Source organism: Bombyx mandarina, chromosome 09 (assembly GCF_030267445.1).
Source record: "Bombyx mandarina strain Sakado chromosome 09, ASM3026744v2".
Lineage (NCBI taxonomy): Eukaryota > Metazoa > Arthropoda > Insecta > Lepidoptera > Bombycidae > Bombyx > Bombyx mandarina.
Window position 1 is genome coordinate 3,854,549 of NC_143216.1, and position 26,543 is coordinate 3,881,091.

The following is a 26,543-nucleotide window of genomic DNA, read 5'->3' on the forward strand; positions in this document are numbered from 1 at the left end:
TGAGTTTCAACGTGGACGTGTCAAGCTCAGTGATGATCCCCGTCAAGGTCGTCCAAAAACTGCAGTCACCCAAGAAAACGTTGATGCTGTGCGTAAGCTGATTGAGGAAGATCGACATGTGACATACCGCGAAATTCAGGCAACTTTAGACATTGGCATGAGTCAAATACAAATAATCTTGCATGAACAATTAGGAGTAAAAAAGTTGTTTTCCCGATAGATACCGCATTCGCTCTGTGAAGAGCAAAAAGCGGCTCGCGTTACTTGGTGCGTCAGAACTCTCGAAAGATTCCACGCAGAATCCTCAAATGCTGTATACAACATTGTATCTGGTGACGAATCCTGGATATACGCGTACGAACCCGAAACAAAAAACCAGTCACGAGTTTGGGTGTTCGAAAATGAGTTAAAGCCAACAAAAATTGTTCGTTCACGGAGTGTTGCAAAAAAAATGGTGGCCACGTTTGTCTTCAAAACCGGCCATGTTACGACTATTCCTCTTGAGGGACAAAGAACGGTTAATGCAGAATGGTATGCTAGCATTTGTTTGCCACAGGTCGTTTCTGAACTCCGTAAAGAGAACTGCAACCGCCGCAGCATCCTCCATCACGACAATGCGAGTTCTCACACCGCGCACAGAACAAAAGAGTTTTTAGAGCAAGAAAACATAGAATTATTAGACCATCCGCCGTACAGCCCCGACCTAAGCCCTAATGATTTCTATACTTTCCCTAAAATAAAGAATAAATTGCGTGGACAGAGATTTTCATCACCTGAAGAAGCTGTGGACGCCTACAAAACGGCCATTTTGGAGACCCCAACTTCCGAATGGAATGGTTGCTTCAATGATTGGTTCCATCGTATGGAAAAATGTGTCAAATTTCGCGGAAAATACTTCGAAAAGCAATAAATACATTTTTAAATAGTAATGTTGTGTCACTTCGATAATTTCTGAAATTTTCAGTGCCGCCTATGTTGATTGTTGAATTATAATAGTATGTGCTAATTTGCATGACAAGGGTCGTCCGGAGTAAGCAATTACTCAAAATGTTCAACCTTTTGTTTTCTACAAGTTTGCATGGCGCTGTGACTGCAGGACTCTGTTTATTTGGTACACCAAGATATACATACACGTACTTAGCATGTCCTTGACTAACTTAGGCTCTTCAAGCACCGGTCACCGTCCTCGAGCGAACTAACCTGTAGCCATAGCCCACTCAGTTTCTCACTCGATAATTTTTTTTTTTTTGGATATATGGATGGGCGTGGTTACAGCCCACCTGGTGTTAAGTGGTTACCGCAGCTCATAGACATCTACAACGTGAATGCCGCATCCCACCTGGAGATATGAGTTCTAAGGTGTCAGTATAGTTACAACGGCTGTCCCACCCTTCAAACCGAAACTCATTACTGCTTCACGGCTGAAACAGGCAGCCAGCATAGGTGGTGGTACCTACCCTTGCGGACTCACAAGAGGTTCTACCACCAGTAAAATCTCCACCACCACTAAAATCTTCTCAGTGGGTTGCAATTCCGATCTGGTGGTAGATTCTGGGAAGCACTGCTCTTGCTAGGGCTAGTGTTCGCAAATTTTCTCTGGTTTAGCCTGTGAGCTCACCTACTTGTCTGCACATAGCCGGAATAGACCCTTACGCTGCCAGCGAATAGGCAGGGAAAAAAATGACCGACTCCCATGATGAAGCAATAACATTCTACCTAATTACTGGAAGTCCAAAGGCAAGACAAAAGCGTTTCTTTTTTTATTTGCATAGCCAAGCGTGAAATTTTATCATTTTATGAAGCTTAAATTTCAATTAAAGAAACCAAAGCGAGCGTCACATGAAATGGGCTCACTGATGACGTACCTAATTTTAATAATTATAGAAAATTCAGCGAATTGGCTCTAAAAATTTTTTCAAATCGGTTATTGGAATTGCTAAATAGGAATTGGTAAATGGAAATACCTTGATTAGGCTATGGTAATAATTACAATTGTAAGCATTGTTTTGATTGTCTTTGTTGGAAAACGTGCATACCACCAGGGCCGGATTTAAGCTTAATGCCGCTCCTGGGCACCGGAAAAAAATCCGCCCCAATACTGGAATTTTACTTAAAACTTATATATATTTTATTTTTAAAAATAAAATAACTAATTTAATGCAGAGACTTTATTACATGTAATATATTCCAAAAACATAATTAACATCAACATAATACATCAGAATTAATTGTTTTTTTTTTCGAACAATTATAAACTTGGCACTAAGGGTGACTATAAGAGTCACATACGTTACATAAAAAAAAAACTAATTAAATTTCTTTAATTCCAGAAAATAGAAGAATCGATTATTTTAAATCTACAAGGTAATAAATTGATTAAATCATTTAGATTATTAATTTTTACCAATAGTACCAAAATAATAATTCACAAATAATGGATGAATTGAATTTCTTGACTTATGAATTAAACAGAAAATTATTAATTAATAGAATTAATTAATTAAATACAGTCAAACCTGGGTAAGTGAGAACTGGATAAGTGAGACAACTCTATAAGTGAGAGTAATAGCCAGGACCCGTCATTTTAAGCTCCCAAAACCTCTATTAGCGAGAAACAGAAACCTCTGTAAGAGAGAGTCGTTTGTCCCTCATGGACCTCCGTAAGTGAGACTGCTACTTATCTATACCTCTATAAGCGACAGTCGAGCTTTATTTAAATATATCATTTAGGAGGAACAAATGACAAAACAAATTCTGCTATTTTATGACTCATTCTTAGCTTTCGTGGAACTTCCTACCATTGTTTTTGTATTGTTTTCTCGTCAATATTGAACCTATTCTATTTTGTGGAACTAAATAACGTTGTTATTTTATCGCATTCTTTTCGAATGGACACGTGTCCCTGTGTACCGTCCTGTTTGTCGGACTCACTCTTTTTTTTTTAATCGTTAATTGCGAAGGAAAGTTCTGTTCTGCATCATATCAAAACGGAAAATTAAAGTACTGTCATTAAGTGATAAACTTAAAATAGTGAATGCGTTTGAATCCGGAAAATCGCGAAATGAAATTCAGAGAGTGCATTAGCGAGAAACTCGGTTTAGTGAGAAACCTCTATAAGCGAGAATGAGATTGTGCTCCCTTGAACTCTCGCTTATCCAGGTTTGACTGTATAATTAATTAATTCTATTAATTAATAATTTGTCTAATAATTTGTCTAATAAGACAATTTTTTTCCCCCTGTGCACTTGCCCCGGCTGCCCCTAGTGTAAATCCACCATTACATACCACCTAAGGCCCAAGTACCTAAATTGTTACTGTTGCTCATGATCGTCAACAAGGGTACAGCCAAGACGCTGCCTTTTGCTGCTACATTATGAACATTTCGACACCAGGAACGGGTTTCTAAATACTTCGAAGTTCTGGACAACTGCATTAGGAACGCCCGCTCTGGCGAACTAAAACACCTGACGGGAAATAATCAATACAACCCGCATTTGTTTTCAGTAATTGTTACAAGCGGTATCAAAACTACATTGTACTGCCGGCCAAGCGACCTTATCTATTATCAGTACATTTCCTAGTTTATTGTGTATGAATTGAATTGAATGACCGTTACGTTGGCGTTGTATATCGCATCGTTTGGGTCGTTCAACGCGAGTAGTCCTTCTTGTTTTATCCGGTTCGTATTGCCCTATACCCATCTCTCAAGCATTTCTCATAGACAAAGAAAATACAGCGAACTCAGTATTCTTACAATTTATTAACGGTTGTCGGAATTTATGTACAGATATCTCTTGCCCGCGACTTCGTCCGCGTGGAATAGTTCACCAATAATGTTTTATTTTAGAACCAATTTGGTTAGCATAAAAAACGTTATAGTGAGCCAACCTTAACATATAGACATATGGTGTCGCGGACTTTTTTTAGATCTTTTAAAGGGGAACAAAACTTTAACCATTTCTGCAGCGCACGCAGCGGAAACTTTCAAAAGGAAAAAAAAACCCGATTTTGAAACATTCTTTATTGGTGCTCCGCTTGTATTGGTCTTAGCGTGATGTTCCATTCTCGATAAATGGGCTATCTAAAATTGAAATAATTTTTCAAATCAGACCAGTAGTAGTTCCTGAGATTAGCGCGTTCAAACAAATAAACTCTTCAGCTTTATAATATTAGTATAGAAGTATAGATTTGTTACGAGCTATATCCTACTATTTTACAATCCGTCTACATAGTAATAGTAGGAATCTTATTTACACCCAATACTTTCAGGGAATCCTGTCTTAATTTCAATGCCTTGCCTACTATTTCCATGGAGGGTTGATGTCGGGTATACGGGCAATCGTAAAACAGCCAAATCACTCTATAACATATGAGACAGATGGGACACAGCCAACTTAATACTATCAAAACAATTGGTTTTATGATCAATAATACAAAAGATGCAAACAGTATTAAAATAACATAACTAAATATTATTATTATGAACGAGTAAGTGCGCATTATGATTTATCCAAAAATAGAATAATGCGCTAGACCAAAATAATTGGAATATGTGGAGAGTCGTTAATTGCATGTGGAGAGAGCGCGGTGTTATATACTCCCAACACCTGTATGCTTCATGAGCCATTGACGTCATGAGGTCCACGCAGGCGCATTTTACAACGTCGCAATCATACGAGGGTTAGGAGATCAGAACGCGGCACGCTCTCTAGGCGCGCAGACGATACCGCATTTTCAGAACTCCGTCACCTACGCGGGAAATCACGGCAGTGAGTATAATAATATGTTAATTACGTATTTTCAACAAAATGTCTTTGCAGTACACAAAAATAATCACACATTGTCTAAATTTTTTTTCTAATTCGTTAGAATTGGATTCCAGGTGATACTTATGAAATTTAGGACTGCTGATTAGTATTTTATCTAGAACTTGTACGAAAATGGGAATTTTCACAAAGTTCACCCCCTTCTCTCGTTCATAAAACTAATAGTTTACTAGTTTACTTTTTCTATGTTTATAAAACTATCTATTTTGTCAATATCGCGACAACTATTAAGTACTCTCTAAACTTATGTTGTTAGACACGATACGACAAATGTCCGCTTTGTTGAAAATCCGTCAACAGTATAACAGATCGTAAACATGTTTACAATTTAATCATAAGTTTAAGAATCAACAGTTTATGCAGAGCAATTAATTGAGGTGAGTTAAGTTGAGGATGTTTTTAAATGTAATTACATTTGATGAATTTAATTAAAACTACTTTTACGGCTTAATCTCACGTTACTTTTTTCGTGTTGATTTTAATGCGCTTTGAGAAAACGCTATGTCCTCTCAACGTAAAACAGCTTAATCGTCGTGACCACGATAGCGGTAGTGTCCGAAACGTCGAAAATAATATAATGCTAATAAAATATCCAAGATTTAACCGGATAAAATACTATTGAATTACTATTAACGTTGATACCCATTTTATAAGCTTTTGAATCTGAGCTATTTCATCTAAATGGAATATTAGTTAGTTTTTGATGAATTCGAGTTTAAGTAATTATTACTTTTAAAGAACATTTCAAAACAAGGTGACTCTGAATTTTCTTCTTCTTTGACGTCTCTATTATTATTTATATTATTTAGTTTGTTTGAAATGTTTTATTAATGGGGCGATTTTAATGCAGAAAATTATGAAAGTAATGCTCGGAGCTTTTAATATTTAATATTTGTGCATTTTCATTCAACTATCTTTCCGCGCAAATAGAACTTTCCCGTAGATTGATAATCCAAATAAAATATGTATCTGAAATACTAGACATGAAAACAAAAAGTTACAATTTTTTTTATCATATGTCTTGCGAATGAGTAGTCGCATTTATGTCTAAAATATTAAGTATATAACTTTGCAGTTCATTGGGCCGAAAAATCAGAGGGGACAGTGATCTCACACACATTAAAGACGATGTATACTTCAATCAAACCCGTTCAAGTGTGAAATAAATGGAATAAACCTCAGGGATGAAAGCAATGACGGTAGATTTAATCTTCTGATAATAAACAAGTGGGATCCATCAAATCGAATTCACATGCACAAAATGTTTAAATCGAACGTGTCTCCGAGGTTTTGGTACCATGTTCTTGTTTTCTAATGTACATTATATATCCAAACGTAAGTATATTCGTGTTCTATTAAACTGCGTCTAATACAATCGGCCTTGGAAATTAAAATCTTATATTTCCTTTTTTTATATATATAACTAAAACCTTATTAACTTATTAAAACCTTACCTTAGGCATTTGAATCCTTCGTGTTCTAACGGGTGAGAGGACAGGTCTGTGGGTCTGCATATATTAAATGTGTTAAGGGAAAGTTGTGGCAGTATCTAGAGTTGGCCGGGGTCACGTACCTGTATTCCCATATGAATAGCCACACTGACTATAATCAGTGTACGATCTTTTGACTCAATCTGACACTTATACACACATCATCCCAATGTCTCATCAAATCCTATCTTTGCAAACGAATTGTAAAAAAAACTAAAAGTGCATTCGTAATGTAGGTATATCTTAGTTAGATTGAAAGATTCCATTACTAACCACTCTTTATCTGCATTGTCTGCTCAATTCGACGGTATTACATTACCATTTATCCGAAGTACACTCAGTAAGAGTCATGATGATAATACAACTATAATATAAATTTATATTAATAAATGGGTATAAAAATAATTGAAAACGTGACATAAATTTAGATAGATAGATATTTCTTTTAAATAGGCCTTTGTTTAATATTGTCAGTACTGTACCATAGAACTTGATATTTGATATTAGTTTCAATTGAATGAAATCGATATCTCTATCCGTTCTTGACAAAAAAGGTCTTGCCAGACAACATGGTATAGGATTGCGTCTTTTCTTTTTGATGTCTAACTAGATACAGACAATATTTAACTAAGAAAGAAAAGCTTAAGTTACGCTATGAACAATTCGGACGTGAAAAACTTCTAATTTATGTGCTGTTTTATTTATAATGACTTAAGATATAGTTTATTTCTATGTTATTGATGCCGAAAGCATACTTACGAAAAAAACAGAAGAAATCTCAGGCCACGAGAGCCGAGCATCTTTAAAAAAGACATTGACTTCGACCGGGAATCGAATCAAAACATCGATTTAATAAACCTGACAGACAAATTTATAACAAACTAGCGACCCGTCCTCGCTTCGCTTCGGAAACATTAAAACACACATGAAACCAAAAAAATAAAATAATTTTTTTTATTTATAAAGTAGCCTATGTTCATCAGGGACAATGTCGGCTTCTAATGGAAAAATAATTTTTCAAATCGGTCCAGTAGTTTCGGAGCCTATTCGAAACAAACAAACAAACAAATCTTTCCTCTTTATAATATTAGTATAGATTAGTAGTAATTATTTTATTTTTTATAATAAATGATTTTTTCTTACTTTAAGCTCCAAATTAAGACAGTAAAATATGAGTATTTTTTAAAATATATATTTTGCAAAAGTGATTGATCACCGAACTGGCCCTTTTGAGCCAGAAATTGGAAAAACGGGCGAGATTAAACACATTAACCCAGAACTGTCAATTGTTGAAGTGTACTGGATACTGTGACAATAAACGAGGACTAGCGTAGGCGGTTAATATCGGATATCTTTTTATTTCTGTTTGGGTAATGTTATTCCTTATCTACTCGCTAGCTCAAGAGTTGTAATTCGAAGATAAAAAAAGGCCATTAAGAAAATACCTAAGCCTAAGAATCGATTTCATTTATGACTGTATTCAGAAATGAATAGCTAATTAATAAAATAAACTAATATCTATTGTTCATTAAAACATTGAACATTAGTTTGTAAATTGTGAAACTTTTGTAAGTTTGTATCGAACGTTTTCGGGTTGGTCTAATGTTGTCTAGAAATAACAACATGGGCTGGGCCATTCGTGATGGATATTCATAAAGTATATTCCAAAGTGAAGATTCATCTATTTGTTTAAGCCGGTTAGATTAACGTTTGGATTAATTTTACAATTAAAACATCATATGTAGGGGTATATTATCCCTTGAACCGATCTCAGTTTCGGAGATTACTGATTTCAGTGCTTAACTAACTGTTCGCTACCATGCAAATTGATGCTAAGTTTCAATTCTCAATTTACTTAAGCCTGAGACGTAACGGTTCCCTATTTTTGTATTTAGTTATTGGAGCGATTGAGCCTTCGAAAAGGTTTTTGATTTAAGTTACTAAAATTTGTTTGTGTTTTTTACTGGTGGGAGGACCTCTTGTGAGTCCACACGGGTAGGTACTAACGCTCCGCCTATTTCTACCGTGAAGCAGTAATGCGTTTCGGTTCGAAGGGCGGGGAAGCCGTTGTAATTATACTTGAGACCTCGGAGCTTATATCTCAAGGTGGGTGGCGCATTTGCGTTGTAGACGTCTATGGGCTCCGGTAACCACTTAACACCAGGTGGGCTGTGAGCTCGTCCACCTATTTAAGCAATAAAATAATAACAATCAATCGATATTAAAGTTAGGGCTTGGAAAACAAGAAGCGATAAAGGTCTCAGTATTCAGAACTCGATCTTCTATCAAGCTGGTGAAGTTGCCCGGTAGACCGACGGTCCAAATGTTGCTGTTCGGAACTTGTATATCAGCAAACTTATCTTAAAAATGTCGTTTCTCGAGAATCAGGCATCTGTCAAATATCTTGTGTTCTATCCGTTACATACGTCCGCTTCACACGTTGTGGCTTATAAAGAAAACCTCAGAGACACTCCATTGAGTTTTCTCATTTGATTGCGATTCCGGTCTGGTAGTAGATTCTGCAAAGCATTGTTCTTGCTAAGGCTAGTGTTAGCAAACGTTTGGTTAGAGCCCCGTGAGCTCACATACTCGCCCGGTGAATCTGGTGTGACCCCTCGAGGTCACTAGAATATGAAAAAAAAGTAGCATAGCGATAGTATAACATGTATGGACATCTTTCTTGTCGTTTTACTTTTGATTATCCAATCCTATATCACATGAGCACATGTTCCGTGCACGATTTACTTATTCGTTTAGGTCGTAATAGATGATTTCCGTGCAACAATACCACAAAGCCAAGCTCCACTAGACACTGTTTATGATTCTTTCATATAAAGTGGGATTAACAGGTCTTTTGTGTTCGGAAATTTAGTTCTTCTTTATTCAAGTTACACAGCATGTTTTTGGAATGAAGTTCCTTACGACAGGCTTGGAGGGGATAGGGATTTTGCTGCGCGACCGAACTGAAAAAAAAGTGATAGTAAAACCGTAAGAAAAAATCCGTGGAAAAAAGTGCGTGGAAAAATCCGTGGAAAAAAGTGCGTGGAATAAAACCGTTAAATGAGACGTGCGCAGGCGCGACAGTCGCATACACAAGCGAGTAGTGTATAATACCTTTCTCTTTCTCCTTCTTTCTTTTCGTTCTCTGATCCCTTCTCTCTCTATTTAGTAATTATTTCTATTTCTATGTAATTTTATGTTTTCAACCAAAAATAAAGAGATATATTTTGTAATTTTAATTGATAATTTGAATTACTATATTTTTTATTTTACGTAATTTATTATTTCCTAAAATACTGAATTTCGTAAATACTTTCCCGTACTTAAATAAAAACTAATCAGCAAAATTTAAGAGAAAAACCAACAAAACCTACATAAAATTGAGCACCATTTCTTTTTTTGCAAATTGTGTCGATTCTACATTAGCCGAAGGAACTTCGTTCCTACCTGGTGTCCCACGACACCACATCTTTTTTTTTTCATGTTTTTGTGGCCATTACTGGTACATTACTGTGGTTCACGCAGTTATAATATGAGCGTGTTTTTGGAAGTATGCCGATATAATTGGAAGTTTTCTAATTTCGAAGTAGTCGTTTGAAAGACACACGCTCTACGCAATGAAGCCATGAAAACATGTAATGAGTTTAGTTCGAAAGAGCGAAGTGTGTGTATAAATGTTAAGTGAAGAAGGTATTTAAAGTAGTTTACTGGTCTATTTCAAGTTTTAAGTACTAAGGGAATTTATTTTCAGGAATTCTTAACCAAAAAAAAACATTATTTACATTTAAAATGTCTGCTACAGTAAAGATAACAGGGGCGTGATTAATTGTAGACTAACATATGTCTCTAGAGGCTAAACATAGTTTGTCTCGTGTAATCTGTTGAGAAGAATGGATTAAATACGGTCTACGATCCGAGCCGTGACTTAGCATTAATTAGTTAGACAACGAGTCTGCAAACAAATTCTGTACGACGGCTACAAATAGTGATCTTTTTGGCTTTCTGAATGAAATCTGTGACTTGTCTCTATAGACTTAGACAATAGAGACCGAAGCAAACTTTAAATTTTACACTTTAAAATTTATCAATGTTCGTCGGCAGCATAAATGAGGTACTGTTGACTTAAGAAAAAGTCACGTCCTAATCATTATCATTATCACTCTCCTGCCCTTCTCCCAGTCACTTGGGGTCGGCCCAACATATTTACTTCTTCCTTACTCCTGTTTCATATACCGTTTCTTCATTCAATCCCCTCTTACACTTATCGTCTTTCACGCAATCCATCCATTTTTTCTTAGGTCTACCTCTTCCTCTAAAGCCTTCCACATTGATAGTTAAAAAAACACGACCTATTATGAGGTCAAAGTCTTCATTGTATTAAATGAACTATTAATTCAAGACCACGCTTCGTTGCGAGCTGATAGGCGGAATTTATTTTATTATTTTTATTAGATGGATAATATTCTTATTTAGGATGTAGATGAGTTACATTTCAAACCTATATAATATTATGCAAGGAATTGTTGAAAATTTAAGTTAAGCATTTAGTCTGTAGAAATATTCTACTGATATTGGAAAAATGTGAAGGTATAGCGCGAACTAAAAATAGATTTCCATTTAGCTATTCACATTTTTGATCTCTTCCTACGTAATCCCTGTTCAATAGTAGAACGTTCTGTAGGTACATCTTTATCGAGAATTTCTGCGAAAATTTCCTTACAAATTTTACTTTTATTGAAATGGAAACGACCCTTGGATATTAAGCTGTTTTTGGACTAATAATATCCTGTGATATGGATTATAAGGCGTTCTTTGATTACTTTTAGAAGAAATGCTTTTGTAAGCTGAAGTGAGGGGCCAATGTTGAAATCAATCTTCGTTTTTCTTTACAAGAATAATTGTGGTAAAGTTAGTTCAAATTGCCTTATTTTTAGGACTACCAATGCGCCTATGAGGCTAAAATAATTATGCATATTTCAACTTTCAAAAGTCAAAATGCCGGGCCAATATATACATAGCATATAGTACTTTTAGGGACTGCACATAGGATGGAACGGATGTTAGAGCTGTCGATAGCACCCACTCAAATATCAATACAATCAGTGTGAATTGAATATTATAATATTTGTATAAATTAAAATTTGGATTTTGGAATGTTTTAAAAAAAAGTTTCGATATAATGAATTTATTAAAGTTAAAAAAACATTAGTATAACTTTAGGGTCATGTAGCGGTGTCATGGAAAAGAAGATATATTGACAGATGACTAAATTGCCGCCACAGGTCATCGATAATCTTCGTTGACTACGCAACCGATCATTTTGGAACAGTATACCAGAATTATTTTTTAAGATTAGTAACCAATTAATATGTAGACATTTTATTTACCTACCAACCGCCATCTAAGATATTCTTTTATTGTGTTAGTTAATTGTGCGGAATCTCGGGAATCCACAGGGAGTCATTTTGCTCGATGTGTTCAAGCGTGAAATGAGTATTTCGGTAAACTTTCGTTGATGGCATTTATCGTGGATAAACATCTTAAGAAAATGGTTTCGCTGTAGATAAGCTGTTCGGAAGTAGACCACTAAGTAAATCTATTTTGTATATAATGCTTATAATTTTATGGCGGATCAAAACCGACAAACATCAGACAGACAGACAGATAAAAAAAAAAAAAATGCTATTTTGGTATATGTACTGTGCATACATACTTAGGCATTTAATAAAAAGTGGTTATTTTATTATTACAAACAGACACTACAATTTTATTTATTTGTATAGATTGTCATAATACTTATAATTTTACAACGGATCAAAGATGCAATTTTTTTTAATTAAAATAGGCGCTTATTTTGCTTCGTAATGGGTACGTATCCCCTTCTGTCGCAAAGCAAAAATGCGCTTAATGCAATACACTATCATCACCTTTTCACTTGTCACCAGAAATTTACTGCAGAAAAATTTACTCCTTTTTCCTTTTCTCGCTATTTTTTTTTGTACTCGAAGGCTGTAATCTCAAAAGCTGGATTTTAATTACATTGGACATCGTGCTAACTATCTTAAATATTGATTATATCGCTTAATGAACTGTCAATAGCAGGGTGGGTACTAGGTCCCCGGATGCAGGGATGCGTTATAGGTCTTGAAGGGGGAAGGGGCTTCCAGAGATCGGCGCGGGGAGGTAAGAACTGGGTCACCGGGGCAACGGCATCCGCTCGAACCTGCTTCCTCGAAATCGGGAACACTTCGAATCTACTCGTATATAGCGGCTGTTTGTTTAACTACTAGTGACTCCGCAGTAGTCGAGATTCGACTATAATTAATTGAAATTATAAGTTTAAACATTATTATGGTTCTATTGTCAAACACTATTATATTTCGATAATATAATTACAGTATTCGCCAAAACTGCACTATAGATCAATAATATTAAAGACAAACAATATTAATCTATTTTCAATTCGACCACAGACTCTAAACAATAACAAAAGTTTCCCAATTGACAGTAAACAAAGAAAATATTCTTGTGTATGTGTTGTGTCAAATACATGGTAGTGTGTGTAATGTTTTCTTTATTGATTTAATGTATCTTTTATGAATTATTTTAAAAAAAATATTAGCATGGAGCTCTCCCTCTATATATTCTCTATAAGTGTGAGAAATTTCATACTCCTCCGTACGCGCAATTTTCGTAAAAAGGGGTACAAAGTTCTTACTTCACGTATTCACGTATAGATAGATACCTACCTATTCAGTGGAAATGCGTTTTAATCGCTGCATTGTGATCGAATACGTTGAATCGAAGCTATTTCAGTTTTATCGGATATTGAGAGCTTGCAGTCCCCAAACTCACAATAGGTTTCTCGTTAACAAACTGACTTTTGTTAGCTTACAGTAAAGTTTATTATATTTGCTTTTGAATTCGATAGATTGATGCGCAGTTCGTTTGGTTTTTGTTATTAAGCAGTTGTCAGAAACATTGAGAAAACTAGAGCACTAATTATTATTAACATACAAGAATTTGGGTTTGGGAAATATCAAACATATTGTCTCTTTTTTTTTATAATAGCCTTTTCGTAGTTTGTCGATCATAATAATAATCGCTAATACCATTTCCAATTTCAAAACAATAGCGCAGAAAAAAGCAGGGCGGGTGTCTTGTTTTGATTCTATAAATTAGTTAATTTATATTTACCTATTAGGTTAAGTTGGCTAGTTAATTAATGTTTAAGTTATGTCTTTTTTATTTACCTATTTGATTTGAGTAACATGATTGAGATATGTGATTAGCAATTATCGTTCTCACACAAGCTCGTTAGCCGTATTACTTACTCTCATCCACTTATCTTTATTAAAATTTCGGTAACATATTTTAGGGTACACGGTTTACTTCAAAGAGCTTATATTGGTTCTAATAGACAACTAACGAGAGTAGTGGCAGTGGCACAGCTGATATTCATGAGCAGCGGTGAGCATCTGCGTCAAGCGAACCGCAATCGCGTTTTTTATATTGACAAAGTTCCAATTTTTTTTTCTTACCTATGCTGATAGTCTTGAGAGACCATTTCAGCGTAACCTTAACAAGTAGGTGAGCTCACGGGTCTCAAACCTGACGTCCTTGCTAACACTAACCCTAGCAAGAGCAATGCTTCGCAGAATCTACCACCGGATCGGAAACGCGACCCACTGAGAAAATCCGACGAGAAACTCAGTGGGCTGTGTGTGTGGGTTAATTTACTCGCCGAGCCCTTTGTCGCAAGCGACGGTTTCGACGAGAACGATGACCGGTAACATAATTCAAATAGTCCCATTAGTTAAATATTCAGCGTCACATCTTACAAAAATGATGTTAATGTGTTTTTTAAAGCCGTGTTTCGTCGCGTGTATATTTTTCCTAAGTACTTTGGAAATTACGTGATGGATCGTGATGGATGAACCGAATGTTCATGTAATATTCTCTATGTATACTCCAGACACTCCTTTACTTGCGAAGGAACCTGATATTCGTCGTCAAACGCTTTTACGTTTACTTTAGCTTGTACTTTACGTGAAAGTGTTCTTATTTTTTATTGCAATAGATCGGTTAACTCAATCATAGCGTTGTCGGTGTTAAGGGGTTGCCGTAACCCGAAATGCTTACCGTTGAATACGAACTACCAGTAGTATAGACGGAAATTCTTATAAGTTTATAGTTTTAGTTTTATATTCCGTGTCTCTAATGCAGAAGTCGTTCGGGGTAGTGCGGAAACATGTTAGATACAAGCTTACTTAGATAGCACGTAATGTTAGAGTGCATTTTCCGTGGTCGCGCATCACTCGACACAAATAACTAGGTATCTATACTGAGACCTTACAACTTATATCTCGAGGTGGGTGGCGCATTTACGTTGTAGATGTCTATAGGCTCCAGTAACCACTTAACACCAGGTGGGCTGTGAGCTCGTCCAACCATTTAAGCAATTAAAAAAAATATCTGGCACATAAAGCCTGGCACAACGTAATATGGAAGGTGTTTCTACGAACTAAGTATGCATAGCAGATTCAGCTTTGATTTAAACTACGAGAATTCTACATTAATGGGGCGAATTAGGGAATCGGGTGAGACAATTACATCGAACGATTTGCGTGACTCAAAACAACATCATTTATAAACAAGGTATTTTATTTCCGCTGACATTTCGTATAAAAAACTACTGTCATATTTGTCGTGTGTAGAATGTGCAATAGAAAGAAATGACTTCTAGGCCACAATTTTCTACTTTGTCAAGAAATTTGAACAAGGAGTTAATCTCTCTGTTTTATCTGTCTTTTCCACTCATTTAAGTGAGACACGAATGAACTGAAAAAAAAAGCTTAACACAATTTTATCGGTTTTCTGTTGACTTATATTTATTTTCCTGTTTAATACAATGTAAACAATGTCAATAGTTTGTAAGAGATCGTATTTCAACAACGTTTTCACCTATCGACTCCAAATAGAGTTAAACTTCAAAAGAGTTAAAATAATAAAACATTTCAAATTGAAACGTAATTAGCGCTAAGAATCGTAAAACCTTGAGTTATATTTTTAGTGTATGTTTTTTCAGTTCAATCAAGCATTCAATTAGCGCTTTGTAAAGCTAAGTTTAAAAGGATTTTTAGTTTTAAAATGAAAGTATCATGCATGTATAATGTTTTGAACACAAAACAGGGAAGTGAAAGAACAATGGACGCGGAAAATCAATATCCGACCAGTGCTGTGCTAATATGCACTTCAAAGGTTTCTCTCTATGGCCGTCTGAGATTTTCCTTCAAACGTTCGCTTCCTTGTATTATACAACGTGATTGTATTTGACGAAACATGGTTAAATTCTTTCTAGAATTGAAATGCTTTTTTTTCGTTTTATCACTACATAGTATAAAACAAAGTCGCTTTCTCTGTCCCTATATCTGTCTGTCCCTACGTTTGCTTAAATCTTTAAAACTACGCAATGGATTTTGATGCAGTTTTTTTAATAGATAGATGTACCTATGTATGCTTAAATCTTTAAAACTACGCAATGGATTTTGATGGAGTTCTTTTAATAGGATCAGTGATTGAAGAGGAAGGTTATATGTATAATAAAATCCATTAAATAGTGGAGAAATTAATAATAAATTACAGTTTCCGAAGCGAAGCGAGGGCGGGTCGCTAGTTGAAGTCTCACATACCCCGCGCGCCCCTTTTGCGCGGGGACCTCGGAGGAGGTTCGGCGCTCTAACCGAAAAAAAAAAAAAAAAAAGGGTCGCTAGTTGAAAATAAATTTAAGAACTTAGTTGTTGATTATATGATTAGTAGACGGCGGTGCCCCTGGCATTGTTAAAGTGCATGAGCGATAATAACCACTCACTATTAGGTGGGCCGTGTGCTCGTCGGCCTAAAAGGGTAATAAAAAAAAGGTTGGATGTTCGTCTAATAATAATAATAATACAAATAAGATAATGTCTTGTAAGCCAATCCATGACAGTAGTGATTACGAAACAGCTTTGGAAAGTTTGAGTGGGTTCAAAATGAAAATAACTGATTTTTTTTCGATTTGATATCATCATTTCTGAAGAATGAGAATGGGGGGCTATCGAACGTTATGTGATAAAAAGGGGGAAACCTTTGTCCAGCAGGGCGTCAAAGGTTTGATGAATGTGTCCAAAATAGTATGCGCTAGTATTTTAGTAAAAAGCGTATTGAAGTTTTTAAAGACAAACGAACAGCTTAAAGACTTCGTTACAATCGGTTTATAAAAAAGCATGTTTCAAGTTTATCGTTTTCATTATTTTCCGTTCAATATTTACTATTAAAAACATAATCTACATTTTAGTAAAAGAAAAGTTTACTGCCAACGGTATCTCTCTCTCTCTCCCTCTCTTTCTCTCTCCCTCACTCTTATCCCACATGGTGGTGGGGTCAGTTTTCCTCACTTTACTCCTTGACTTCGCTCTGTCTTCGACATCCTCGTCAGCAACATTGCATTCCATTTTGTTCTTCAGCACTACATCCTTCCACTTTGTCTTAGGTTCAACGGTATCATGCGATACTAATATTTTTTCATTTTTTCATTCATGATTCATGATTGCTTAGACTGAATGGAAAATTGATGTTCAATCTTGTTTTTTTCCTAAATTAACCTGAATGAAACGTTTATATTTAGTACGTTTCAGACATGTTGATAAATAGCCTTTTGTATTCGGCAGGAGGTACTCAGGGGCAACGAACTCAAATATTTTCTTCTTCATAATGAAATGTGATGTGTGTATTATTTTTATCTAAGTATATATTATTGTGATGTGTATTATTTTTATCTAAGTTAATATTTAGTTAATTTGGTTTTTGTTCAGTCATGTAAAGAACGAATGTTTCAATTAAAATTTTCACGTTTAGGATCCGTGAAACTTTTGTTTTGTTATTAAAAGTGAATAGTGTTTGTAATTAATTCGTATAGTTAGCGTTCTAGATAGATCCTATACCACAATTAATGCGGTCTAGCTTGACATTTTACCACAATACATTTGTATTTGATGTTTCTACCATTTAATCTCTTCAGAGGCTCAGGATTCACACGTAAATATGTAAATTCATTATTTAAAAGGACACTATTTATGCAGACATGATATAAACAGGAATGGTAAGTTTCGTAAAGAACGAATTTCGTAGTGTCAAGTGTTACCAACTGTCTACCGCTAATCGTTTTTTTTTGTCACAGCGAACGCCCAGTACTGAGCAAGAAAATTCATTACAGAGCTTTATACGTCGCTAAAGTAACATTTCGAACACTAGAGACGAGTAGCTTTAAGACTCGAGCTAATGGAACAAAGTAACGAATTAACATTGCCGACTTAAATTATTACTGGTGGTAGGACCTCTTGTGAGTCCGCACGGGTAGGTACCATCACCCCGCCCATTTCTGTCGTGAAGCAGTAACGCGTTTCGGCTTGAAGGGTGGGGCAGCCGTTGTAACTATACAGAGAATTTAGAACTTACATCTCAGTGTGGGTGGCGCATTTACGTTGTAGATGTCTATGGGCCCCAGTAACCACTTAACACCAGGTGGGCTGTGAGCTAGTCCACCCATCTAAGCAATAAAAAAAAAGAGGCAATGATAGTAACAGAATGATTCAACCAAACAATTTAAAAGAACGGCTGCTGATTCAGTATAGTGGAAAGAGATGAACAATATCACTTTCGATGATATTCGATCAATTGATATCCGATACGCTCTCTTCTCTATCGAATCAAATGGAAGGCATGCTATTATATTATATTAAATAAGTAATACTTACTATAATAAATAGTATACAATAAATACTATATTTGAAAGGGTTATATTAAATAAGCAGTACATAAATCAATTTACTGATTTTTTTTTATATTGCTTAGATGTGTGGACGAGCTCACAGCCCACCTGATGTTAAGTGGTTACTGGAACCCATAGACATCTACAACGTAAATGCGCCACACACCTTGAGATATAGTTCTAAGGTCTCAGTATAGTCACAACGGCTACCCCACCCTTCAAACCGAAACGCATTACTGCTTCACGGCAGAAATAGGCGGGGCGGTGGTACCTACCCGTGCGGACTCACAAAAGGTCCTCCCACCAGTAATCACGCAAATTAGAATTTTGCGGGTTTGATTTTTATTGCACGATGTTATTCCTTTACCGTGGAAGTCAATCGTGAACATTTGTTAAGTACGTATTTCATTAGAAAAATTGTACCCGCCTGCGGGATTCGAACACCGGTGCATCGCTCGATACGAATGCATCGGACGTCTTATCCCTTAGGCCACGACGACTTAATTCATTAAAATATGTGTTTAAAACTATTTGGTATTAAGGTGCATTAATTAAAGTTGCCTTTGCTGTTTCATTACGCGTTTATTGAACGACTTTTAATAATGTTCCACGTCACTATTATCTTACTTTTATTGCGACAGACGAATGAATAACTGAAAAGATTAAACGCGAGATTAGTCCGCTTTTAATCACTTCTACAATTCGCAAACATCCTCGTAAATGTTGATAAATTAATTTTAATAATTAATTAAGTTTTAAAATAATGAAAATGTTCAAATAATGATCTTGTGTACGTCCTTATTTCGCGAAATTTCCAGTACAACGATCTTAATTTCATTACAAGCAAATGTAATGAATTTTCTTTGATTAACATTCAAAATGTATACGTGACATGCGTCTGTTTATTTGTATTTTAGTAATACCGTTCTCATAAATATGTAAAGTAATTTCATAACTTTAAATATATAAATTCGAACATTACGCAAAAACTACCAGGCCAGCTACGGTGAGAATTCGAAAAAAAAACTTACATATAACTATTGGTATTTAAAAAAAATTGACAATTCAAAAGGTCAACGACCTTGAGTTACGGATATTTCTTGTTTTTTTTCGGATTTATCCGCTACTCGATCCTAAATGTACAAATTCTTGTGTAGCTTCAATCTATAGAGGCGATCGCCACTTCGATAAAGCGGCACGACACGAGAACCCTCTCATCGTGGCCGCCGGTAACTACATTCCCGATCCTGCGGACAGAATGGAAAGCGGTCGACGTCGCCCAAAACACGTCATCTCGGATCCTCCCGATCCACTAACGGTGCTTTTAGGTACTTCAAGCACCGGTCACCGTTCTCGTCGAACCCGTCGCTTGCGACGAAGGGCTCGACGAGTAAATTAACTCTCAGACACAGTCCACTGAGTTTCTCGCCGGATCTTCTCAGTGGGTCGCGTTTCCGATCCGGTGGTAGATTCTGCGAAGCACGGCTCTTGCTAGGGTTCGTGTTAGCAACGTCATCAGGTTTGAGCCCCGTGAGCTCACCTACTAAAGTTAGGGTTACGCTGAAATAGCCAATAGGGCTATCAAGTTAGGTAGGAAAAAAAAAAAAAAAAAGAGGCGACCGCTGATAAAAAAACTGAACTATGACGTTTAGGTAATCCGAGCAAAAGCTAATTTGTCTTGACCCCCGCAACGAATATAATCAGCATTTAATAATACTATAATAGAAGGTCTTCGATTTCGGATTTCGATTCCTTTCCTTGCAGTACAGTCGTGAGACGATTGTCCACATCTTGACTTGACTACATTGGTCTTTTATGAATTATGAGTTCTGAGGTCTCAGTATAGTTAGAGCGGGTGCCCCGCCCTTCAAACCGAAACGCATTACTGCTTCACGGCAGAAATAGGCAGGGTGGTGATACCTACCCGTGCGGACTCACAAGAGATTCTGCCACTACTAAGTGAAAAGAACCGGTTTCCTTCTCTATTAAATACAATACGACGTAAATAGTCGTACCTAAGATATTAGTATTGTTTTTAAATTAATGTTTCTTTACAGGTACAATGCCATCGATTCGTCAACTGATTTTCTTGCTGATACTCAACTATTCGCATCGGGCCTTATGTGCGCCGGTGGCTCAACATTCAGGTAGGTCTTTAAAAAATGGTATCCACTCACTTATGAATAAAAATAGGCTTGTCTGGAGAGCCTTACTGATCTTTGGGAAATAACTATGTACTAGTGGACCCCCGGTAGTCGAAATTCGACTTTATTTAATTCCAATTATAAGTTTGTACACTATTATGATTCTATTGTCAAAGATTAATAAAATTCTATAATCACAGATTTCGCCAAGATTACACTTTCGACAAATATTAATAAAGACAAACAATATTTAATCTATTCTCAATTTGACCAAAGACTATAAGTTTGATAATAAACAAATAGTATCCATGCGTGTGTGTGTTAAATACATGGTATGTAATGTGTAATATTTTTTAATTGATTTATTGTATTTTTTTATGCATCATTTAAAAAAATATTGAAATTCTACACTCCTTCTCTATATTCTCTTTAAGTGTGGGAAATTTCATAATCCTCCGTCCGCGAAATTTTCGTAAAAAGTGATACAAAGTTTTTGCTTCACGTATTAATATAGATTCTTTAATATCTTTCCACTTGCAGATTTTTCTGTGCGTATTACGCTTTCCAATTCGTGAATGGAGGCCTGTGCTCAAAAATGGGAGGAAAAGTAAACAATATTCTATCCAAGAGTTTCTTTAAAGCCGTTTTAGTGGTTTAAACGTGGAAACGTTATAGACAGGGTTATTTTCGTACTAATGATATTAATTTTTATGTAAATTTGAACGTCGGATAATATTAAAATAATATATAAAAAAGAAGCAAAAAAAACACGCCTACATTTCACTCAAGATCTAATATTCACGTACTTATGAAAACTTCACGAACATCCGTGCTAAGGCCGAATAAGTGCGGGAAGACACAAACAAAAAATCGCTGGATTATGTTCTATAATTTAATTCTTCTTTTGTTACGTATGTACCTTTTTCTATTATAACGAGCGACCCGCCCTCGCTTCGCTTCGGAAACATTAAAACACACATGAAACAAAAAAAATAAAAATAAAAAAAAATTAAAAAAGTAGCCTATGTTCATCAGGGACAATGTCGGCTTCTAATGGAAAAAGAATTTTTCAAATCGGTCCAGTAGTTTCGGAGCCTATTCGAAACAAACAAACAAACAAATCTTTCCTCTTTATAATATTAGTATAGATTATTGCTTTTCTTCAGTATACACAGACATCGGATTCAATTGTTTCATTACATGTACATATATTCCATACATATAAATAAAATTGGAGTGTGTTTGTAATATTGAAATAACCGCCTTTTACCACCTGCATATATAAAATATATACGGTACATGCACCAAAATAACATTTTTTACAATTTTTGTCTGTCTGTCTATCTGTCTGCCGGTCTGTATATCTGTCTGTTTGTTCCGGCTAATCTCTGGAACGTCTAGACCTTAGGCTACTTAGCTTTTTTTAGACTAGCTTCGTCTCGCGGCGTCACCCGCGGTACGACAATAACCAATATGGCGGGGCTCCGCTATCAATAATAAAATTTCATGTTTCCGAAGCGAAGCGAGGGCGGGTCGCTAGTTGGTAATATTTGCATGAAACCAGATTAATATTGTTAAATTAAATTTGTATAAGCTCATTATTAAAAAACCACCCATCGAATCGGTTATAAAATACGAAATAATAAATAAATAAAACAAAAACATATGTCTTATCTCGTATATGTGTTTTTGATACACATAACCTATTCTCCAAATGAATGAATGAAATGAAATAAAATATCAATTGTTTGATACTACGCGTGCCACCTTTCATATTTTACTGGTACTCCGACAGAAAACTTTCCCGGTTTATTGATGAACAGAGAACATTCATTTTTATTTATATGTCCGAGAAGCCACAACTGTTAACACCATCGTCAGACATCATAGAGACGAATAGGATGATCGAGCTAAGAGAAATATTGAATGCACCAATGACGTTTGTTGTCTTAGAACAATCTAGAAATCTTCTCTTGACGTTAGCAAATGAAAACGAATGACAGTTCTTAGGACGGAGGCACCGCTCTTCAAGAAGGCTAGTTAGTAAGTGTGTGATGGCGTCTACGCGCCTCCACCGGCTCGATTCTGTTGTAGCACGAAGTTAGCCGAGTTCCGACGACACCGCAATCGTGCTGCCATCTATCGGGAATCGTACCGCGTTTCGCTTAGCTACCAAACTAATGACCCGTCTCCGACATATAAATAAACATTCAAGTAAATTTTCATGTAGCGATCGTCATTGTTCTGTAGGTCTAAAAAGATTTTGTTCAGAACTAGCACATATCAGATTTTGTATATTTACGTACACATGCCTCCATAATACTTATATATGCCGCCAAGAATGAATGTTATCCAACAAAATTCTAAAAAGGCTTTATAGTTTCATTAGGAAACGTAACCTACAAATTTCGACTACAAATTGAATTTACGAATTTCTCTATAAGAGTTTAACTTCGACAGCGACAGTTTTTGTTATTGCCTTCAGCGATTAAGTTTTCGCTTTGAACCGAAAAGGAAACGGAAGTCCAATGAATTTAAGATACACAACATGTACATATAACATACACGAGTGTAATTTATATATACGTCATTATACATACATGTAGAATAGGGATCGCAGCGTATAAAATGGAACTTCCAATGTTTCAAAATCTTCTGTTATAATAATAATTTAAAATTAATTAACACTTTTATTATGTACGCCATGCTCATTTTCTAACCGTCTTCGCCATCTTCCTTTTCTCTGTCATTCTGTCTCAATGAAGTAGGAAACCTATGGAAATGAAACGTCAACCAAAATTTCGTGCCACTGTGACGTCATCTGGCCACAAAACATGGCGGCTTTAGTGCTGTACAAAAGATTTCAATGTTATCAGGTTTTATCGATAAACGTTCTTGGCTCATTTTATTTTAAATATTGTTGAGTATTATTTATTTGTAGAATTTATACTTTAATGGGAAGTAAGTAGGTATATTGTTATGTGCAAATATGATATGATTTAGATGGGTGAAATCTAAGACAAGTTCGTCCTTCGAATTTGCCAAGTAAACGATATGATGATTTTTAAAAGTTGCTACACTGATTTTATAAAGTTGTCGTTTGTCGCAAAACACAAAGATATGGCGTAGTTCAAAGCCATCAGCCCATTTCTAGCATGCTAAATGTTATCGTGTTTTGAGTACGTGTTTTTCTTAGACTATTACAATCTATTTTAATTGTTTTGCTGACTCTAAAGTCCGTAACATACTACCGCAGCGCACCCCAAGGACGGTGCGCCGCACCATTTGAATCACTTTCGCTTGAGAGTGATTCAAATTTTAAACTTATCAAGGGACCGCGTGAAAAAAAAAACACCTACAGAACATTTATTCATTAATTACAAACGTCATTCCTTGTGACTTCCTCTCTAAAATTACTTAATTATTAAATATTTAACAAATTTACAATAGTGTTTTACTCACTGCGGAATAAAACTATTTTATTTAAATAGTTCCGAAGAGATTTTGTCGGTAGCCTTTTTCCCGAAATATCTAAACAGAATGTCTAAATATGTTTTGATGACATATTTTAAAGTGGTATTTATGATTAGTGTCATGATCAATAGATTCCGACCGAAAAATGGATTTTTCGGATGAGGGCTCCATAATGAATTTAAATACATATAGATAATAGTTTTAGGGCATCGACTTTCTTGAGATCCTATAAAATACGTTTTAATTATTATTTTTGTATGTTTTAAGCATGATAAATTATGAAATTTTATATAATCAATCATATTAAATCGATATCAAAGTCAATAAATAATGTACAACCCAAAACAGACGGCCGAACTGACGTGACAATGACATTTGGCGCGCTAAACATGGCGGATTTTCGGCCTCATTAGACGGAGACGGAGATATTTACGTATATTCATGTTTCATTTTATGTACGCACTGAAATACTGTTATATTGTTTTCCTGCGAGTTAAAGTACTGAGTAAGAACGAGATAGATATATGTTTATGTATGTGCCTTCAAAATGGGTGCTATTTATATAAGCAATTGTACGTATAGAACAATATGTCGTGTCCCTAGGTACCATGACATGGGGTAAATTGGGATCCTGGGGTAAATTGGGACAAACCTGCGGAAGATTCTCAAAGTACTTGTAGCACGGAATCTACCTAATTTTGTTTATGTTAATATTTATCAATGTATAGAAGAAAAACCAAGTTAACTATGGAAGTACTAAATATGAGTTAAGTTGGTCCCAAAAATTCGTCAAATTAAATTGAAAATAGTGGTTGAAAAGTGCGTTTTAAAACAGCTTAAAGAACTTTTAAAAAAAGTAATATTATCGTTGTTTTTTCAATAAGATCACAGTTTATATAAGTTTTTAATACACCTGGAAATACCACAACAAACGGTAAGTTGCAATATTCTTATTTTAAATACAATATTTCGACAAAATAAAAAATATATATTTTTTCCTTTCTTTTTGGGGAAAATTGGGACGTATGTAGGGTAATTGGGAACGAGACTGGAAAAATTAGGGACGAGAAAACACAAAATTGGAACGCCAAAAGACAAAATAGGGATGGCTTGTTAGGGTTGTCACTGATATCTTATAATAGATTTTTTAGCCTATACTATCACTTAATTGCGTGATGTAAAGAAGGTTAATGTGTTTATCAGTTAGTTTATGTAAGTATTATAGGTAAAAGAAAAGTATATATATAATTACTTTTTTTTCGCGACATTTACCTTGTAATATCTGCCCGGTCGTATGTTCTTTATAGCAATAAAAAAAATTAAAAGTTAAAAGAACTCAAACGAATCAAAACTTTTGTTATTTCAGAATCTATTCACGCGTCGAATCATGATTTTGTTAACATTCAAAACGCACACACAAATAAAAACAGGCCTCAGATTTTAAATGTAACATTAATTAAAAATCCGAGATATCCAATTATGAGTGAGTGAATTAATTGAGTTTAGTTATTTAGGTTAGAAAGAATTTCTTTTATTTTTGTTATTATTGGCAGTAATCAGATAAAGCTGTTTTTTTATCTTATTCACCTGATATCTTACTCTTGCTCAAAGATTATTTTGAAAATGTTGATTAAATAAAATTGTATTATTGCATTTCCAGTCCTTTTGTTTTCTATTTTTTATTCTATTTTATCATTTTGTTTCAGAGTTGTGATTTTTAAGGAAATTAAATAATAATTTTCTAAAATATAACATGCACATACTTTTTTTGATCAATTTATTGTTGATTATCATTCACGTCACATCGCTTCGGAATAGAAACCAGCTTAATTTACACTATGTTGTGTATTGTGCTTAAATTATGGATTGTATTCATCATTTCGGTCCATATAAATAATTATATGGCACCTACCTATATATCGCAGTACTGCGAGTTGACAACCCTTACAAATATCCCAATTTAACCCTTAACCGTGTCAATTTACCCCGGACGCTGGGTAAATTGGGACGGCCATTATTTTACCGATTATTTCTTTAAAATGAATAATTAAAATAATGTAACGGTTTTTATCACCTAGGTACGTTCAAGACTCAACTTATTTCTTTGGTTGAGCAGTGACTATTTAATTGGAACTATTTTAAAATTCAATCTGAAGGTCGATTTTGTCCCTATTTACCCCATTGTACGGTACTATATAGGTCTATGTTCTGTCTGCCATTCTTTTCTCCCTTTCTTTCCGTTTTCTCTCACTCACACCTTAACGCTCCGTTTCACACTCTTTTTATACGTTCCGTTCTTATCAATCCTACATACAAGCGGTTCATTTTCCCGGCGGCCAGGCCGGGAATAACATAATTAAAAAAAAACAACTGAGTTGTTGTTTTAATGATATTAAACGAAATCACGCCATGAATTTTAAATTGAGCGAACTTATGTACTACGGTTACTAACTTTTAGTGGTTTCATGCAAATGCTTCGACCTCGGTAATATCACTCTCTGGGGTGCGTCATTTGGTTTTATGGCGTGTAGCTCTTCGAGGAAAGAACATTTTGTCGGCAGATATTTGTTGTGATGTTCTATGAGATTTAAGGCTGATTTTATATAATTATCTCTTAATAGAGATGAAATCTACTCATAAAATAAAATACAACGTTAACGCGTTCACGATACTTTATTAAAGAACATCTGTGCAATAAAGCTTACTATAAAGTCAATGATTATCTAGAAGATTGCACAAAGTGGGAATGAGTTGCTCGCTCCGGGCATTTCAATATTGTAGTAATTGTTACGTTATAATA

General features: G+C 35.2%; 1 protein-coding gene across 1 annotated transcript in view; it reads left to right on the top strand.

Moving 5' to 3' along the window:
• The first annotated feature begins 4,632 nt into the window (after positions 1 to 4,632).
• LOC114240785 (uncharacterized) overlaps positions 4,633 to 26,543 on the top strand; it is a 124,215-nt gene continuing 102,304 nt past the window's right edge. Inside the window, exons 1-2 of the mRNA XM_089729679.1 lie at positions 4,633 to 4,769; positions 20,183 to 20,272. Of these exons, the coding sequence (XP_089585805.1) occupies positions 20,188 to 20,272 (85 nt within the window). The 5' untranslated portion in view covers positions 4,633 to 4,769; positions 20,183 to 20,187. The remainder of the gene's footprint in view (positions 4,770 to 20,182; positions 20,273 to 26,543) is intronic.